General features: G+C 36.3%; 1 protein-coding gene across 5 annotated transcripts in view; it reads right to left on the minus strand.

Moving 5' to 3' along the window:
* Window positions 1-8,710: 8,710 nt before the first annotated feature.
* Window positions 8,711-21,426, minus strand: part of LOC100367086 (uncharacterized) — a 30,052-nt gene continuing 17,336 nt past the window's right edge. For all 5 annotated transcript variants that reach the window (XM_085499756.1, XM_078013063.2, XM_085499758.1 and 2 more), the window contains exons 2-15: window positions 17,535-17,688; window positions 17,160-17,339; window positions 16,875-16,991; window positions 16,321-16,419; window positions 15,892-15,990; window positions 15,263-15,544; window positions 14,709-14,893; window positions 12,591-12,750; window positions 12,345-12,456; window positions 12,013-12,172; window positions 11,582-11,732; window positions 11,124-11,289; window positions 10,806-10,996; window positions 8,711-9,922 (exon numbers count right to left, since the gene is read on the minus strand). In XM_085499756.1, the coding sequence (XP_085355882.1) occupies window positions 9,885-9,922; window positions 10,806-10,996; window positions 11,124-11,289; window positions 11,582-11,732; window positions 12,013-12,172; window positions 12,345-12,456; window positions 12,591-12,750; window positions 14,709-14,893; window positions 15,263-15,544; window positions 15,892-15,990; window positions 16,321-16,419; window positions 16,875-16,991; window positions 17,160-17,339; window positions 17,535-17,688 (2,094 nt within the window). In that variant the 3' untranslated portion in view covers window positions 8,711-9,884. The remainder of the gene's footprint in view (window positions 9,923-10,805; window positions 10,997-11,123; window positions 11,290-11,581; window positions 11,733-12,012; window positions 12,173-12,344; window positions 12,457-12,590; window positions 12,751-14,708; window positions 14,894-15,262; window positions 15,545-15,891; window positions 15,991-16,320; window positions 16,420-16,874; window positions 16,992-17,159; window positions 17,340-17,534; window positions 17,689-21,426) is intronic.

Raw genomic sequence — 21,426 nt, forward strand, 5'->3', positions numbered from 1 at the left:
GCGTTCAGCTTAATGTGTCCATATCTTATGCGTGGTATGCAGGCTTGTATACATAATGATCTGCTGTAAATCCATTTCATCAAATGATGTACTCCATTTCCGCGGGGAACATATTATTACATATTATAAATATTACATATTTATTATTTTGAATGCGTGCTGGGATCTATTTATAGTCACAGAATAAGTAATAACTGTAACATTGTATACATTTTGAGAATAAACCTGCACAGATATTATTTACTCAATGAGATTAGATTCATAAAAATGATGCCCACAGTTCCCACAAAGTCAGTCATTCTACATTGCCAATACTGATGTTTTTGTAGGTTTTCCAAATCAAAACATCTGTCTTTAGAAAAAAAAGATCTCTTATTATGATAAGCACATTAAACCCAATTTTATGTTTATACACAAATACATCATCATTAAAAAAATACTTAGTTGGAATACAGTGGAGAGAGTTTTTTGTGGTTCGGGTAGTGGTCGCACGCTCTATCCGTAGAACAGTATGACAATGAGTAGCTATATGTATTTATATGTGTAGATATTTTTTTCTCGGTATGATGAAAATGTTAAGCATGTTACAAGGGAATATTTCACCACAAGTAGGGACTTCACACAACAGTCAGGCGTAAAACATTTGTGGCTTGTGATTAATTACTCACCTACAGCAATCACTATACCAATGACTGTCACACAAACAACAACGCTAATGATAGTGCAACCAATAACAGCGATTGATTTACCAAAGCCGGCCCCAAAACATAAACATGATCCTACCATCTTCTTGTTTAATTTTGTTTCCGTTCGGAGTCCCCTGACGATATTCTGAAATATTCAAATATGGTAATTTCATTCCTATTTGCTTAAAAATAACCAAAAATATAACCTCTGTATCGTTAACGTTGTTTGGATGTGTTATTCATCTGCTGAATAATTATTTTATATCTAATTTCACATCACGGATTCCATGTTCTTGAGTTACAGTAGTTGAACGTTATTGTAAATGCCCTATGCCATTTAAAGGAATAAGTGACGCCACAGTATGGAAGATTTCTGGATTTGGCTGAAATCTATGTTATCCGGTATTATCGTTACTGCATACGAAACATCGTTACGTAACATTCTGTGAGTAGAAGAACAAACAGAGTTATTATTAGTACAAACGACAAACCTGTTACTTTCGTGCATAATGACGGGCCAATTGTACAGTAGCTTGTCTCACCTCTTAACTGATTATATATATCAGTGAATACGGCATTGTGGCCAGCATTCAGGGGAGACCAGCATATGCCTGAAACAGTCCGAGCAAAGTTATAAAGTCCAGTCCGCAGACTAAGACATTTTACTGTGGGGGGGGGGGGGGTACGTCACGGGTCATCGTACACGAGAGTTATCTGGCTTAAACCCCACCGCTGCCCAACCCATCATTATTCATACATTTTGTTCATCAATTACAAATCCTTTAGTGAGTTCTGCTAATACTTCTACACGAAATTTGTAATGGGAAAGGAGTACTGAGCTCTATTGGACAGTGTTACTTATTTGATGTCATCTGATCTGCACAAATTTATGCGAACAAACTCGTTTGAAAGTCCTAGTCCATTACAGTTTATATGTTCTAGGGCAGTTTATGAGAATAAACTTATGTATTTAATTTGTATTTATGTCGAGGAACACTAGGTAGAGTTTACTATGTTGCATTTTTGTCGCTGCACTGTAGAGAGTTTCTGGATAATTGATTTGCGGATACCAAATGTACTAGTAAATGACATCCAGATCTTATTGCGTAATTTGCAAAGCGAACTGCTCGTATTAGGACACACTGAGTTTAAGTTAATATTTTGCAATTTGTGGTTTTCTATTTGGCCCGGCTCTAAAAGTTACAAAATGTAAGGCATTTTAAGCATGTCCAGTAGCGTGGCAATTGTAACACCAATATACATGTATACAAACCATTTAATCAGAGAAACCTGGGCAGTGCTTAACAATGAGAACAATACACTAACGCACGAACAAGATTGCTCGTGATTCTCAATATCCGATGTTTGCCAGCAATTTTAGAGATTCTTTACACAAAAAACTAATAATGACTAATAACTAATAAGTCCTGTTATGAGTTTTATATCTGCAAATTTATGAACATGTTTTCGCATCCCATTTTATTTTATACTAACCACACTGTTCACATTTTTTTTATTTGCAATATGTTCAATTGTTGGACATTTCGGGCTATTATAATTGGATACAAAATAAAGGGTCCCGCACTGTCTATTATTGCGTTCATCTACCCATGGAACTATTCCATGATCTACCGTAATTGCCCTGTCATATCGCAATATTATATACAGGGATGCGTACTTTTATCCTTTAATTAATATTTCATCACAACACCATGTTGTTTATGTTACCGAAGTATTACTTGTTTGACGACTACCCAGCACTGATAAACCTATACACAATACGTACGTAATAAACATGTACTGAGTATTGTTTGTTTCACCGTTTCAACGGCTGTTGAAATAAGCATCTTCCAATTAAAATCCTTGCCCTTCGTTCCTGCGTGTGCATTATCGAACTTTCCATTATGTTCTGTGGCAAGCAGCCAACGGGTGCCTCTATTGTGTGACAATAGTTATTTTATCACATGAAATAATATTTTTACTATCTACTTCCGTTTAATTATTCTACATTAAACTCAACGTCTCTAACTACATTTAGAGTACATACTTGTACTTTTGAAAGCATCTAGTGAGGCCTTTCAACAATTATGCACGACATTCATAATGGTGAAAGGGGTCATGCCCTATTGCGCACTGGGTGATTGCAGTAAACATGTGCTGCAAAATCGCAAATCACGACTAACTCGAAACATCAGATAGCCCAAAACTCAATGACTACTCACAAGTAACATCGTGTTTCAGATAGCTCAATGGGCAACCTGTCGTATCGCTGAGGTAAAACTGAGTTAAAACCCAACCAGTTGTTGATAAGTACAGTAGAGTGGAATTCTGTTGATAGGTGTTGGGTTTTCTCAGCAGAAAATCATTGACAAATCATATAATTTGAACAGATATAAATGTATATAACGGAATTGTATCTCTCATAATTTTATAATTTCCCAGTTCAGAATTTTAATTCACAAATACACTCTCACACTTGCCGTAGTGCATGAAGTCATACTACTTGGACATGAAGGTTTCTCACACTAAGTGTGTGGAATTACCAGTATGGTATCAAATCGTTCATTATAATGTACATGAAGAAGAATGCCTTATGATATACCACCCTGTTTACAACACAGTTTGTTAATAATCAAACTATGCTGGGTTCGTTAAATGTATGAATACTATATTAATTTATGTCACATACATGGTAAATCGGTGTTGTTTGAATTGTCAATGATATTTATGGAAACATTTGTAGATGGTGCAAAATCCAAAACTATATATGCGCGTTAGTGGACAAGTTATGTGAAACGATTTCTTATTCGGTAAAATTAGTTAGCTGAAAACTCACTGCTAAATTTGTGCAAATAGCATCGCCACGTAGTTATTCACAAATGCAGTGTGGTGATCGTGGCGATCGACGGAACAGCAAATTCTATTGTTGTTGGTGCTACAAGTACAATAACACTTATCTGATTCTTAGCTTTTTTAGTAGTTAGTTATTCTGCGGGCTGTGTTTTTTAATGCGAAAAAATCAAATTATTTATTATCCTTTACTAGTAATTCCTATCCTACTCTAAGTATAATTCATATGCTTAATATTGTATGATAATGTGACAATAGAATCCTAGCTCGTATGGTAATTTTGATCCACGGTCTTTGTGATGTAAGATTCTAGTACGTGTACGCATACCCAACATTAGGATTCTACGAAATATCTTCAAGACTTTGAATATATTCATGATTGCAAAACATTAAACATAAATGTAAATAGAATAATAGAAACCGAAATCTTTTTTGATGAAATACGTAGACTGGTCTTCGCCTTTCTTATACCTTGGCTTAGTTTTGTAAAACTACTGTATTTTGTGAAGAAAGTTTAGTAACATTTAACAATAGTACTATTGCTACCGTATCTATTCCGTGCGTGACAAAATCAAGAACAAATAACAAAGAAATTGGAAGGGAAACAGCGAAATGTAAGGGTGAATGAAGTCAGAGTTATATTAGATTAACTTACTAAGTGAATATTCGAACGTGCAGCGTCTTCAAAAAATAATCAAACCTGCGTTTGGCTGTGTATCACTTATGGCGTAACACAACTACATGGGAAAGTGATACACTATATCAACAAAGCTATTTATCTATCATTTGAATCTACCCCCTTGTATTGTATTGCATTGAGTGGAACGCAGCAGCCCGAGACGGTATTGTTAAGATTATATAAAAATTCACGCATCAATAATTCGGACATACCCACAACTTAAGTCGTTTCGATGTAAATCAGCATATTGAATAACTATGTCTAACTGCATTCATGCGAGAATACCGTTAGTGAATTGGTGATAAAAATGACACGTGTTTATGGAATAGAATAGCCCAAGGGCAGCCATTATAACGGGACTTCTGCGCCAGATATATACACGATATATCAGACTGGGGCAGGGTCGCCAACAAGATTTCCGATCAGTTCAAATATACTTGTATTTAGACTGTCAAGTAAAAATTACTACATGCCCCACGATTGTTCGCGATGATGTTCATGGTTATGTTTTAGGGCGTTACTTGTTTGCCATAAATCACTGAAGACATAAACGCGTACACAAACATTTACTGAGTATTTTGTATTTCATCGTCCCAATTGCAGCGAAAATAATTATCATTCTTTTATACAATAGTCGTAATACCTTCTACTCCTTACCCCTCCCTCTTTCTTTTGTGCATCATCAAACCTGATGTTATGCGGTACGTAAATGGCCAACGGCTGACTGTAAACAGTTAACATACTTAAGCAACAAGCGAGACGATATGAACCATTTTTAGGAGCACAAGCCTGAATGGCTAGACCCCTATTATAATTGATACATTTTTAGGAGCGCGGCCAAATGGGCCGGACCCCTTAAATTGCGTTGTTGTTTTTTCTTTCTTGTTCATCTGCCCAATTTGTTTATCAATGCTTTGGATGTTATGGCTGAAGCTAGAAGACTGAAACTGTATATGTGCATGCATCACGTTATCAATGGAAACTGATGCGCCTGACTTCAATTTGACGACCGTTGTTATGCTCCTAACTCGGTGGTTTTTAGTTCAACCTAGTTGCGCAATGTGATTTGCTCTGCACATGCAAAAGTTTGGCTCGTTCTTGAAAAAACGTCGATTTTACGATTTAATTATGGTGCATTATGGGTAATCGTTTTTTAGAATTGTGGCCACAGTTCTAAAATTGGTACGCGCATAGAAGTGCTTGTCTGAGCTACGGAGACCTGCTCACAGAACTTCAATGGGTCGATTACCCTTGCCTTCATCTTGAATTAAACCCAAAACGGTAGAAATATTTCGTAATAAAATCTTTAGTGACAATTTGACTTGCCATGATTTTACCTCCTAAAACGGCTAAAGTGCTTGAAAAGAAAAGAAATGCATATATTTAGAAAGTGCATTTATGCTTGTGAATTGTGATTGGTCACGTGGTGTGATTATTAAGTGAAGCATGACCGTCTATTGATGTGCACACCATTGTACTAAATGCATGAAGAAAATATGTGACATTTTATTTAAACCCTCAATAACAAATTTAAAAGGTGCGTTTGTTAATGGAATTATTCACTTATAATGGTATGGACCATTTAAGATCAATCTTCGACAGTGTTTTCTCTTGGATACTTATACATATATGCAATTTAATTGTGATTTACCGTCCGATACTCGTCACTAAAGATTCAGACAGAGTTGCAGGATATTTGTCTTGGATTATCCCCATTAAAAAGTAAATACATGGAAACACGCACACTATATACAATGGCCCTTTTCAAGACAGATATTCAGGCATTTTACCCGATTTGGTTGGTATATTATTATTGCAAATTCCACTATTCCTGTAGTAGATATTTTGTCTAGACGACGATGAATCAGACAGATTCCGTATTTTTGAAGGCAATGACATTTGCACGCGTTATGTGCATTTGAGTTAGATTAGGCAGGTTGTTTTGATACTAAACAAATTTAAATGTAATATACATGTATATGCCGTAGTATAATGGTTGTCTTAAACGTTTGTTCATGAAGCCAATGCGAATGGTTGTTAAATAACGTACGGGAACACTCGCAAAATAAAAACACTAACTGAGACAGACTCCACAGCTTGAAGCAAATGTTTTCAGTGATCATCGACGTAATTCGTCCAAAAAAATAAGTAACCTTTATTACATTGCATACATTGAGTAGCGATGGTTGAGTGCTGTCATAGTAATTAGTGATTTTTTTTATGTGAAATATTAATTAATTTTTGCATAATTATTGAAATTATTCGCCAGGTAAAATAAAAGTTCCATAGTGAATCAACATTTATATGTTCAATTATATCTCACGGTAGTTCATGCGTTTCTGTTTGTTCATCGTCACTCCCTGGATGGTCATACAAGTACAATGTATCCAGGCATAACAGTATTATTTGTGATCACAATATAACTTATATGACAAAACTAACCTTCCAAAACGTGGGAATACCTATCTCTTATAAATTAATGAACCAGGGAATGAACCGTGTCTATAGAATAACTCCAGTTCTTAAAAAAAATAAAACTACTTCAGAACAGATATTATATGCAACTCGGTTATATGTGACGCGACAGTGATTATACGAGTATGGCTTCAACGAATTGCACTATAAAAGCCACTGAAGAATATGTATTTGCAGAACGGTAATATTGTCAAAAAGACAGACAAATGGTGGATTCATTCATTCATTCAATTACTGAAGACAAATTGGAAGGTAATTGCTATCATCATTTGTACAGCAACGGCTATGTGTATATTATGATTGTTGTCGTCATAGTTACAACAGGCGATGTCAACAGTTTAAGTGTTTTGGTTTAAATGTGAAGCGATTCGTGTGAAGTATATACAGGGTCGGCCTTTTATAGTGCAACAATCTCTCAAATCATTATCCCTAAGGTCGAATTCGCCTTCCTAATTAATCGCCCCTCTAGCCTCGAATGGCTTCACCCATCAACAGGGAACGTGAGTCGGTATTAGAACGTCGTGGGACAGCTGTAGGTTAGTTTTACCCTATTCATGACATGACGTTTACCTTACTGATGGCATGGCGTTTACCTTACTGATGACATGACGTTTACTTTACTGATGACAAGACGTTTACCTTACTGATGACATGACGTTTACTATACTGATGGTATGACGTTTACCTTACTGATGACATGACGTTTACTTTACTGATGACAAGACGTTTACCTTACTGATGACAAGACGTTTACTTTACTGATGGCATGACGTTTACCTTACTGATGACATGACGTTTACCTTTCTGATGGCATGATGTTTACCTTACTGATGACATGACATTTACCTTACTGGTGATATGACGTTTACCCTATTCATGACATGACGTTTACCTTACTGATGACATGACGTTTACCTTACTGATGGTATGACGTTTACCTTATTGATGACATGACGTTTACCTTACTGATGGCATGACGTTTACCTTACTGATGGTATGACGTTTACCTTACTGATGGCATGACGTTTACTTTACTGATGACATGACGTTTACCTTACTGGTGACATGACGTTTACCTTACTGGTGGCATGACGTTTACCTTACTGGTGGCATGACGTTTACTTTACTGGTGGCATGACGTTTACTTTACTGATGACATGACGTTTACCTTACTGGTGACATGACGTTTACCTTACTGGTGACATGACGTTTACCTTACTGGTGACATGACGTTTACCTTACTGATGACATGACATTTACCTTACTGATGACATGACGTTTACCTTACTGGTGACAAGACGTTTACCTTACTGATGACATGACGTTTACCTTACTGATGGCATGACGTTTACCTTACTGGTGACATGACGTTTACCTTACTGGTGACATGACGTTTACCTTACTGGTGACATGACGTTTACCTTACTGATGACATGACGTTTACCTTACTGATGGCATGACGTTTACCTTACTGATGACATGACGTTTACCTTACTGATGGCATGACGTATATAGTATAAGCTGCTTGCAAATAGATAACTGTGTTTGTGAAATCGTTCTTTGATTTTTTTTATTGGGCGGAAGACAAAAAATCTAAATAATGTCGACGCTGTCCTGCCACGAAATTTTACATACCTCGCGCCGGAGTCGCTACCTTACTAGCGGGTCCGGGGGCATGCCCCCTAAAAATTTTGAAATCTAGACCATCTGAAACGCTATTCGCTGCATTTCGAGGGGCAAATTTTGCTGACACAAAGGGTTTCAGCTTGATTTTAGGGGGCGTTGTATGACATTAAATGTCGTAGATGGGTGAAGGCATGTCATATAGGTACAGCATTACAGCATATACTTTCTTTCGTTGTGTAGTCATTCGTCATTTAGAATATATCTATATTGTTTTTTTTGACAGATTTTATTTCCGTTAAAAACAATGACGTTGACGGAGATTTATAGAAAGGATAAATTAAACTGACCAACTAATTAAAACGCGTGACTTAGGCTACGCTTATACAAATCCATATCGTATGTCAAATGAATAATTTATTTATTAAATTAACAACTAACTTTTAATATGCTACTTTTTTTATTGAAATCTGTGGCCCCGGGTAAAGAAAACAATAATTGCACAACAACTACTCATGTAAATGTACGTCAACGTATTACGTAATACAATTAGTACAGTTGGTTAAATCTTAGCATCGCAGACGAATAATGAGGCTAACAATAATATAACACATTTCTTTGTATCAAACAGTATAAATATAACACATCTGTGTGTCAACATACCCTTGACATGTTTATAGTTGAGAAGGCGTATAACAAAAAAAAAGCGCAATGATTCCACGATTCACCACTGTGGATGCACTAATATATTGTTTTAATATAATTCGCATTCAACCAAATTTATATGTACTATCATGTATTTTTTTTTCTGAAGTCATATTATATATATATACATCTATTGATATCCATATACTTAGTGATGTATCATAGTGATACAACGTCTGCCATAGCCAGTGAGACGTAAGTACGTGTGTAAACGGCCCTATCACAAATCGAAATCAAAATACGGATGTTATATGCAGCGTTGTACAACATCGTATTACTGTTGTTTTTTACATTAAATACTAACATTCGAGTGTACGAAACGAAACACAAATATTACAATTCGAACTAAAATTTGCTGATATAAGCAAAAAAATGACAAAAAGATACATATGTACAAAAAAAAAACATGTTTGCAATACTATTTTCAATATACTGTGTGAAGTACGGTATAGTCATGGCATGACGTCAAACCTTTCTGTGACATATAACACAAGAATTCAATGCGATGTGTGTATTTAAAGGTTAAGCAATTTTGAAAGTTTTTACACTGAATTTGTCTGTTTTCAAATATTTATACAATATACATTTCTTAATACGCTATGTTCGTGATCATGAGCCATGTGTGCATTGTATGCAAAGAGGTTAAAGGTCGGTGGTCGTCGTGCTGCCCTTGTTCTAATTTCTTGTAAACAATGTATTTTACACGCATTATACTTATACATCGCTTTATGTAACGTATCAAACAAGACGCGGTGTGAGACCACGGGCCTTTAAAAATATCAGCTGCTCGTATTGTCGACATAGTTTACACTAATCCATTGTAGAATAAACCAACTCTTAACCAAGGCAGTGCTCTCTTAGGCAGGTCAGGGGTATTGGCCAATCAATTGCAAATGGCGTAGACCTAGAGTGAATAGAAATATATGTAAAGCTTAATTAGGTACGTAGTTTTCGCTCTGATGGTAACGGGATGTAAAGTATACTCTAGTATCGTACCACTCTTGATCCACACGTAGATTTTGTAAAGTTTTTGTCATATGAAAATTAGTAATCACCACTGTTGTTAGTTACCGTCAGTTTGTTTAATATGCATATTAGTAATGACCATAATTTCGGCTCGAGCACATGTGGATTAGTAATTCGCACACATGTGTCAAGTATTTCTGTACTCTAAGCTTGGCTAGGTGCCAGGATTTGGAATTTTGGATGTTTACGAGAGATCAATATCAATTATTGAAAACGTTGGCAAAGCTGAGTTCGATTTGTTGGTAGTCAGTATCTATAACCTATATACTATGAGGGATTCGATTGCGATAGTTATATACAAAGTAGACGCTTCAATAATTCATTCGTCGGCACGGGTATGCACTACACTGCACTGAACAGAGCCTTTTGTGTTTGTGCAAATGTACGGTACTTGTTCCACTGGAGCAATGAAGGGAAACATTATGTGCTACCACGGCATTTTAGAGCTAATGTTGCGTAACTTAGGATGAATACCCAACGTATGTGTCTTTTTGTTTCTCACCACTATGTGAATGACATCGGCAACTAAGATTTATTTACTGGGATGAAGGATGGCATGTTGAGTCCCCTTGCGACAATAACCGACGGACACTACATAACACTCTTAGATTGTGAACCTAGCCACATTATCTTAAAGTCCTCAAGTAGTTTTTGCATCGTGAAATCAATTCCTGTTGTTCCTAATAACTATTGCGTTATTTGCTTAGCAGAGCGTGTGGTTAAATGATTCCGTATTTCACGGACTATGTGAAAACACTCACCTGCAACGGCCGACTGAAATCCAGCATTGAAATCCAGAGTCACTTCATTTTGAAAATAGTTATCAATTGTATCACTATAGTTACCGTTTTCGTCAGGTCCACCAACCAGGGCTCCATATAAAATTTGCGGATTAGGGTCAGTTGAACCATATTCCGGCCATCCACAGGATGCCGGGAGATCTGGACACGAACTGTTGACACACAAATTCATTTATTATATGACATAACTTCACATTTAAATTACATTATATTACATTATATTACATTACAGTACATTACATTACATTACACTTCCGCAATTCATTTCCTAATATATACCTTCCCCGGTGATGTGGATTTTGGGGTGGATTTGTCCCAAAGCCTACCACATAGCTTCGTCCCGCATCCCCTAGAGCGATGTCAACTTGTTCTTTGGCCCAACTTCTGTATAGATTACGCTTCGGTCCGGCTTCGGCAAGAGACAAAGCAATGAATGACGTCGAAGCTGTAAAAAATCGTAGGAACAACATACATGTGAAATAGAAAAATAAAGTATAAATAGTCGTATAATACGAACACTATCATTTATGGCAAGTTAATTTGTAACAACGTGATCTCGACTAAACGAAAGTATCCTGAAACCCAATACTGAGGGCACTATAACAACGCCGACCTACTCAGACCATGTAACTCGTTAATAACGCATGAGAACACATATACTATTTGTTACGATCATCGATGATTGACTCAACGCTTTGTCACGGATGAACACGCCAGACGGTGGTTATTCTACCTACTTGAATATCTAAGTGAACCCCAATAGTGACGGAATACCATTCCATTCGGAGTGTACGAAAGGTCATTCCCCTGCTGCCAGCCAGTGAGAAACTTATCAACGACCAACGTTTTGTAAGTACTTGTCTCGCCAGTCAGCTTTAGCACCATTAACTGAAAATGAAACAGAAGAAACCATTGCGAAACTGTGTTTGGTGTCCTAAGTCCTAAACATATGTACCGAGTTCTTTTTGTGAGCGCGTAACTCATAGAGATTATCCAGTCGTAGTGATTGTCCGGAAAAATAAGAAGTCGACGAAAACCACAGTTTCTGCTTCGAAGTAACATATGGCAATGTCAAAATTATGTAATATTGTATGGTGACCATTAATAACTTAGTTGAGATATTTTTTGATTGTCTGCTAGTCGGCTATAGTGCGTTCAAGATACTGACCCTGTATCCAACAGTAACATCACCCCATCCAAACGAATACGGTTTGTTTCCTGGTTGGCTTTCTAGTATGCTGACTGCCTGGTCCAGATACGTGCTTTCACCGGTTGCGTAATGGAGCCAACACGCGGCAAAACATAGGTCGTCTACGTAACTTGTTGATCTGAAGAAAGATACAGTAGTGTCAACGCAAATCAATTAAGTGACACTCACCGTCGCTTTTATTTGCAATGCGAACAAACCAACTGAAATGACAACAAATATGAATTTACTGATTCATACCTTGAATGTATATATATCAAGAAAAAAAATGCGTGACTGCATTGCGTACTTACTTATAAAGTTCGGCCGCATCGACTATGCTGTTCGAGTAATACCCTCGGAAGTTGTCGCCGAACTCGTATAACTGTTCTGCATGTGTAACAAGTGTAGCAGCGTAGGATGGGTCTGGAATAAAACACTAAACTTTTTAGTATGTAAATCGGTTGTATTCCAAATATACGAAGAGCTCGCAACATGAAATAACCTGAAATTAAGCGAGCAAGTGCATTTAGGAAGGTCACATTGAAAATCACGCCGACCTATATCCTTGAAAACTATTGAAATTGCAGCCATGGCAGCGGCGGTAGCACATACAACATCAGTCCCGGGGTTTGTTTCGTCTACTTTGAATGCTGGCCTGTCCATAGTCATTTCCTCTGCACGCCCCCAGTAAAAATGGTCGTCTTCTTTCAAGCCAACCTAAAAGAAAATTATAGTTTTTTAGCAACACATTATCTCGGCGTAAACAACCTTCCATCGCTCGGTATTCAATATCATTAAATAGTACATATCACTTACAATAACAAGTAAGACAAATGCACATGTCCTTTGTTCTACTATGATGCATGCTGCACGTAATATTACTTGATCGAAAAAAGAAACTTGCTGTATGGTCGTAACATGATAAACTTCCACTGCAAATAACATCGCCTTTCTTAAAATGATTAGCCTTATTTAAAGGACAGCCTGTGTTCGAATTTAATGATGTGTGATGATTTATATTTTCATGTATTTCGGTGAGGCCGCTTTTTGTAGTTATGAGCGACTTTCACTGATGACCCCTGGATGACCCACACCTGCTCGTAACTTGTCATGATCAGGTTCATTCGTATGTTAGGGAATTAGTGATAGGAACAACTGGGTGATATAATGGTCGACTATGGAATTTGGTTAAGTCAACGAGGCACCGATAAGTATGTCCCGAATCGGGGGCAATAAATCTGACATTATGACGTGTTGAGTACTTTGCGTGATTGGCTATATGTTTGAAGGCCACGCCTTAGAGTCTTGTAACTTCTCTGTAATTGGTTGACAGCTGGAATGTGACTAAAGCCGATCTCAGTTGGTTGTGGCAAGCTCACGGCGAGGAACACAAGTCTTGAGCAGTCTTGAAAGATTCTTGAGACGGTCGTGGGAGAGTAACAACGTGGCTGAGACCAATGTGACACGATTCGATTCAATGTGTGTCTTTGTTCGATAGAAAGGTGGAGAATTCCCCGAACTTTGTACCTCTGAAGTGAAGGTTTAATAACACTCTATTTAATCGTTCACAGATGTAAACAAACAATGTATTTTACACGCTCTGTGTACGTCGCTATGAGACCCATATCGAACACGACCACCACCCTTTAAAATTATCTAAAATACGTGCAATTTAGACAAAATGATAAAATCTGCGTTTTCGACTCCCGTGAGCAAAGCATAAAATGGGAGTCTTTGCTCGCCTTTCCGTGAGCACTGTCTGTATGTCCCCCTATTATATCAAGAACCGCTGGTAAGATTCAAACGAAACTTGGCGCAAAGATGTTCTAGAACAATGCACAGAGCTGATTAGTTTGAGGTTTAAATTCATGCATATTAATAACCTAATTTGCATGATGTGTCAATACTAATCATTGCATTTCAATAAAACTTAGTACATAAATGCTCTAGGGCTATAGTGATTAGTTTGGGTTTAAAATTTGTGTATATCTATTTGCTTTAATTAACACATTTTCAGCTTTTTCTCTGATATCTCAAGTACTGACCATCCAATTTTAACGAAACATTGCACATTGCTGCCAAGGTATCAAATCTGTTGTATTAATTATTTAATTTGCATAATAATTCCTCCGATATCTCAAATTCAAATCATATTTCAATGAAGCTTGGTACATATATGCTCTGTGACATTGTGCAGACTTTATTAGTTTTGCGTTAAAATTCTGCCCATATTAATTACCTGATTTGCATAATAATTAGTCAGTTTTCAGCTTTTCAATCAATATCTCAATCGTTTTTTTTTCATTGAATCCAAAAAACCGTGTATACAATTAGTTTTCGAATCAAATTCGAGCATATTGATTGTATAATTAGCGTGATATGCATAATCATCAGATTTCATTGAAATTGGGTACATAGATACTTTGTACATAGGTGTTGAAAACGATGCAAATAAATTACCTAGTAAAATATAGGCAAATTTGTGATATCTCGAAAAATCAGATTTTGAAATTGAACTTGTAGTAGAGGTGGTCTCGAGTACATTAAACTGAAAACCACAGTTCTACAATGACATGTGTTTTCTGTGAGTATTATAAACTTCAACACTTCAAAAAACGGAATGAACCCCTCCACAGAATGAAAAACAAAACAAAACAAATAACTCTTCATAATACCTGTGCATAGAACTCGTGTTCCTGAGTGTGACATTTTATGAAATAATCTGAGAACCATTTCAGACAGGCCAGCATGTTATCTACTTGACCCGCGGCCTCGTACGCATCCTCGAACTCAATGAAACCCCATGCTAGTACTGTGGCACTGAAAGCCATTGGTAGACCAAGTTTTAAATGATCCCCAGCTATAGGGATGAAACATACATATAGAACATGCAAATGACTGTATTAGTGCACTGTAGTTATATACATCGTGCTATATTGTTGAAAGAGACGTTAAAATCGGGCAATATCTGTTGCGAATACAAACAAACCACCTGTTGTTTGTTCTTTAATGGACATGTATACAATGTTAAAGATATACGTGTTATATGACAAAATACTAATTACAATATGCATGATTCGAATAATTTGTCAAAGGGCAAATGTTTGATCAGCATATCACATACCATCATAGTATCCACCTGATAAGTCACGAAATACTATATAAATACAAGATTCATTAATGGAAATAATTTGTTAAAGTGCATATATTAAATCGGAACATTACGTACCATCATAGTAACCACCAGATAAATCTTCGCCATTCGGCGTGGCGTCGTCAGTAGCCGAGTCGCCTCTCCACGGAACGCGATTGTCTGCCGGTAGCACACCGGAACGCTGAGCTTCGTAAAACAGCAACGAAAGTCGAAGAACTTCGTCGTAGTCGTATGCACATGACAATCCATCATCTTGAAGAACCTTGCCGATTTCCGGGCAGGAACATACGAACGATCCGAGAGTGTTGGTGCAATCTTGTTCACAACCACCATTATTTGTGATACATTCGTCGATGTCTGTGTGTAATTACAGTGCATGATGGGTGATCAAAATGCAAATGATTCAATCGACCTGTATATAACAATGACGAGTGTCTACAAACTCAAATGAAAAGATCAAAACCATTGGTTAAGATTGATTCAGAGTGGGCAATATTTCTGTTCGGCCTTTGGCTGATTACTCAAACACCGTCATGAAACCTAAACCTAAATTATATTGGTTGAGCAGAAAATTTATACGTATTTTTTTCTGTGTAAATTTGAAAAAAAAAAAATAGAACCGTTAATAATCATTGCCAGTTTTCAGCGTAATCAAAGTGAGTTAAAACAAAAAATTTTTTTTTTAAATAAAAATAATCACGAACCTTGACAACTGTCCCCTGCGTCCATTTCATATCCATCGCGGCATGAACATACCCACGCACCTCCACCGTCTTTCTCACAAACTTGTTCACACGGACACGCTGTATTGGAGGGGGAAATTAGGTGAACACTACGTACACATGCAATCCAGGAACACTACTGTAGTATTTTATTATGCTGAAACACTGTATTTGTCGGCAAAAATACATACGATACTCACTCACGAAACGACATTAGTTGAAATTGTTGAGGCATTATTAGGTATTTTTGTATTGAAATGTTTTTGATCCATCGAACAATCCATAACGTGTAATATTTTTTGTATGACGTTAGTCAATGTAATTTGATTGTTGAATCAAATAAAAAAGTCAGGCTTCATGACTTGTCAAGAAGCAAACCAGCGGTATTCGTAATATCGTACATAAGCCTACCTTCACACGTTGTTCCATCATTGGCTAAGGCGAACCCGTCGTTACAATCACACGTGTAGCTGGAAAGAACTCCCACGCACACTTGATCACATGTGCATACTGCCAATAAATGCAAAATTTAGATTTCGTTAAACTGTGAATTTATATTAAACTTGGTGACCCGAACAAGATGATCTTAGCCATTAATATTCGCATTTCGGTATATATCCAAGAGCGGACCTAGGAATTTCCCCAAGACAGGGTTACAATATTTCCAATATTATATTTGACCTATAGAGGTCGTTTTTACTCCCAGGTAGACAAATTAAAATTCGACTTGGTAGATGATTGTACATGTATGTCCTTTAGTAGATAATAATTAATTCATGTTATGTGCGGCACAGTGTTCATGTTATGATGTCATAATCCAATGTCTTTATCAACATGCAGTAATAAACAACAATAATACAAATTACATGTTCTCACCCAATTTACATATTTATAAATATACTCTCAACTACTCATTATCCTTATTACATATTTAAACTTCCTTACATACAAAATACATAACCAACCTGTACAGCCAATCTCATCATCATTAAGGACAAAACCATCATTACACGAACAACTATAACCATTGTCAGATTGCTCACATATTTGTTCACAAGGACACGGTGCAGAAGATGCAATATCTAGAGAACAAAACGGAAATGTTTTCGCAAAGCTATTCTGTTATGAAATAATTCAGTTCTGGGATATTAAAAGCATTATATTTAATATAATAATATAATACTTCTGAAATTCCCATATGTTCATCGATAGAATATTGTGAACGAACGTCTTTACAATCGATGTCTTACTCTCAGTAGCGGAGGCTGCAGTGGTGGTGGTTGGGGCGTTGTTGCCATTGTTGCTGGTGGTGGGAGATTTGTTGTTGCTGCCACTTGTTGTGCCGGTAGAGAGACTCGGCGTTACTGTTATGGTGGTGGGCGGTGTTTTTGTTGGACGCACTATTCCAGGTTTCCCATGTTCTCCAATTGCTGTAGAAAGTTAGATAGTTGCGTTAGATTAATAGTTATTATTAACCGGGAAAACATAATTTAGTTGCTATATATCGTACAGTCCAAGACAATGTGATACTTGACTAGTAAGTCATACAGAATTCAGAGTATAATAAACATATTAATAAAATATTTATCACAAGTAGATATAACGTCATTTGTCAACTCACTCACCCACAGCAATGACTATACCGATTATTATGACACATATAATAACACTGGCGATTGTGGAACCTATAATCGCAATAGATTTACAGTGGCTTGTCTGCAAACCAGCTTCCACCATCTTCTTGTTGTTGTTTTCCTCCGGAGTCTCCGGACGTTTGATCTGAAAGTACGATAATTGCTTTACTATATTTGCTTGAAAACTCAACATAAAATATGCATTAGGGCTTTCAGCAATAACTCTCCCATAATGTAATTTGTCATCACGTTGTTGCTGGTTTTAATATATTTAATGTTTTATTTATTTGTACACGATGGTTTTTATTTTAAAAACGTTACAAATAGGAAAATGTGCTTAAACCAAGATTTATTAACATATTTTAAACACCCCCGACTCCACCCACTTGGCAATGTACATTATCGATTTGAGCCAATCACTACGCCAATAAATAAAACCATACATCAGTTCCTTCAAGCAATATGTCACGGACATATCGCTATTTGAGGTAAAATGTGATGTGAGTTCATATAGTGGTGCCTGGAGGCAGCCTTAACAACAGAAACGGCGTGAGAATTAATTGTGTATATGATCGGATGAATTGGCACACGCTATTATCCCATGGTCACGGCCAAACCATGGCCTAGTGATCGATAGGGACACGTGCTACACTATGTCATGAAACACCGTCACAAACACCCCCACCAGCCCCTTACTCACAACGCGTGCTCATCATATACATTATGCCAGGCGTCTATAACTAGTTTAGTTTCTTTATTTGTTCGCTGTGTTTACCGTGAACTTGAATTCAAAGGACCCACTTAAAGAGACCACACATCAGTATTTTCGATCACAAAAGCTTCTTCAAGCACGTAAATCAACTTAAGAAGTTCGATAAAAAGCCATTGACATTACAGTCCTTTGGTCTTTTGTGGCTTGGCAGAGCCCTGCCTATTATGTTGGGAAACGGTGCAACAATATACGTGGCGTCCAACATTCCGCAACAAGTACCTGGGATTTTTTTTTTTCATTCTTTTGTGGTACACATAAATTATATATACCTATCGGAATAACCCCGAAGGTACCTGTATTTAAAAGAACGTGAGAACAAACGCTACTGAAATGTTTAAAAGGCTGTTGTGTCTCGGTTTGACTGCGAAGATTTTTTTTACTCTAACTTTAGTAAGTTTTGTTCATGTTTTTTTCCATGTGGCCGTGCCCTGATATTGTACAATTCACATATTCACAACAAAGAACGACGAGGCAAGGACGGGGGTGTGCGCAATAATGGGTGACGCATTATTTGAGTTAACATTCCTGTACGTGTCCGAGCCATGTTGTCACAAAATAATGGGAAATGAAGAGTCCTTTGTTTCAATTATAATACCAGGGAATGTCAAACATTTAAATAGAACTATAGGTATAGCTTGAAAAGAAAGAAAAAAAACGTATAGAGCGTTCACAACTTGAAGAAAATGATATTAGAAAATACGCTGATAAGTAATTTTTTTATAATGGAAATAACCGGAACTATACAAAGACAGTTTTAGAAACATTAGATTGGCTGAGCCACACGTATTCTTGTTTATATATTCAGGTTTGAACTTAAAGGTCGGCGGTCGTCGCGCCACATCCTATTCGATCTGGGACTCATAGCGACGTATACCAAACGTGTACAATGCATTGTTTGTTTGTTTGTTTACATGAAATTCGAACATGCGCTGCGCAACGACCACTTCCCTTTAATTACTACGCAGATAACGTTTGATAACATGGCTGCACGTCGACCAATGAGAACGCGGCGTTTCAATAATGGTCAGCGCACAGTAGTATAATGACATATCTCAACGCAATGCGAGTTGTATTTGATAAATATCAGACTCACTGCTATACTCGGCAACTCACATGATAACGCAGTTTTACGCAGTACGTCTTTGATTGAATGCGCTGCACATTGATATGGTATCGAGAGCTTACATTTAAAATATACGAAAGTTTCACGTGGGGTAAAAACAAATCTGAAAATGTGTTTTACCAACGTCAAAAATGGTCGCTGTTGCTAACATTATCATCACCCCCCCCCCCCCGTGCGATGCCTGCTCAAAGGTTTATATATTGCGAGTGATTACATGTGAATGGATATTCAAATTAAATTAACTGATCATACATCGATCTAAGATGATACAGTTTGACAGATCAGTTTAGTACAATTGGTTATGATTAATTCTGATCGCTATATAATATTAAAAGTATATTAAAAGTATGTACAGTAATATAAAATATAACATAAAAATGAAAGATGGACTAACTAATCAATTTAATTCAACACTGGGTGTTAAGCAAGGGTGTCATAGGAGCCCTTCACTCTTTAACATTTTTATTAATGACATAACTAATACCCTGGACCATGAATCATGTGATCCACCAAATTTAAATAACACACCAATCAGCTGTCTAATGTATGCAGATGATATAGTTATTCTTTCTAAATCCAAAAGTGGCCTCCAGAATGCCCTTGATAATGTCTCAAAATACACACAGAAATGGAAACTCTCTGTGAACACAGAAAAAACAAAATTTATGGTTTTTAATAAAAATAATAAACTCTATGACAGTGATTTATTCTTTTTCGAAGGGAATGAGATTAACATCGTGAGAAATTATAATTATTTAGGTATTGTTCTCAGCCCTAATGGAAAATTTAAAGCAGCTATGAAACATCTGAAATACAAAGGAATGAAAGCATTATTCTCTTTGAAAGCCAAATTAGGTCTTAATAAAAGCCTCAGTCCCTCATTATTGTTATCATTGTTTGATAAACTAATAAGACCAATTCTTATATATGGATGTGAAGTATGGGCTGAAGAAAGTTCATTCAACTCTACTATAAAAGATGTACACCTCAGCTTTTGTCGCTTCATCCTAGGCGTTTCAAAAAACACTCCAAAATTGGGAATTTATAGTGAGTTGGGTAGATATCCTATCGATTTATTCATTAAAAAACAGTTAATAAAATATACAAACCACCTAAACAGAATTCAAAACCCCATTATTAAGGAAGCCTTCCTACTTAACAAGACTATAAAAAGTAAGTGGTACAATGAACTTAACTCAGTACTGAAATCTACAAATACAACACTATCAGATAATGACAATAATGAGCTAAAATTGTCACAAATGTCACGGATATATGATAAAATAAAAAATGGATTTATAAAGCATTGGATTAACTCAATTAATGATGATAACAGACAAAACACTAATACAAAAAAAAATGAGGGCTTACAAAAAATTTAAAACAAACTTCATTTTGGAAAACTACTTAATTAAGCTAAAAAATAAAGAACTGAAAAGTACCCTAACTAAATTCAGACTGAGCAATCACAGTTTAGAAATTGAAAAAGGAAGACACAACAGAATCAAAAGTAGCGACAGAATCTGCAAATTGTGTAATAAAAATGATATTGAAGATGAACATCACTTCCTCATAATATGCCTAGTATATAGTAAAGAGAGGGTCATTTTATACAATGAAGCTGAAAAGATTATTCCTGACTTTACTAATCTCACACCTGAAAATAAATTCATAAAAATAATGTCATATAATAACTTAGCAATTCCTCTGGCACAATATCTGAAATACAGCTTTGCTATTAGACAGCAGCACTTAGTCATTAACTTTTTTTTAAACCTATTCATTGGGTTTTTGTTTTTATATTCAGTTTATAGTTTTTTGTTGGTGTTTCATTTTACTTTATTTTATATTTCCGTTACTAACTTCAATTTAGTCTGTTTTAGGTTGTCTTTAAACTATTAGCCATTGTAATTTGATTAATTTTGTTCTGTAATTTGTGTTGTTGTTGTAACCTTTAACCTCCTTCAGTAGGTTGTTATGAGTTAATA

This window comes from Saccoglossus kowalevskii, chromosome 1 (genome assembly GCF_978046115.1).
Source record: "Saccoglossus kowalevskii chromosome 1, keSacKowa6.1, whole genome shotgun sequence".
NCBI lineage: Eukaryota > Metazoa > Hemichordata > Enteropneusta > Harrimaniidae > Saccoglossus > Saccoglossus kowalevskii.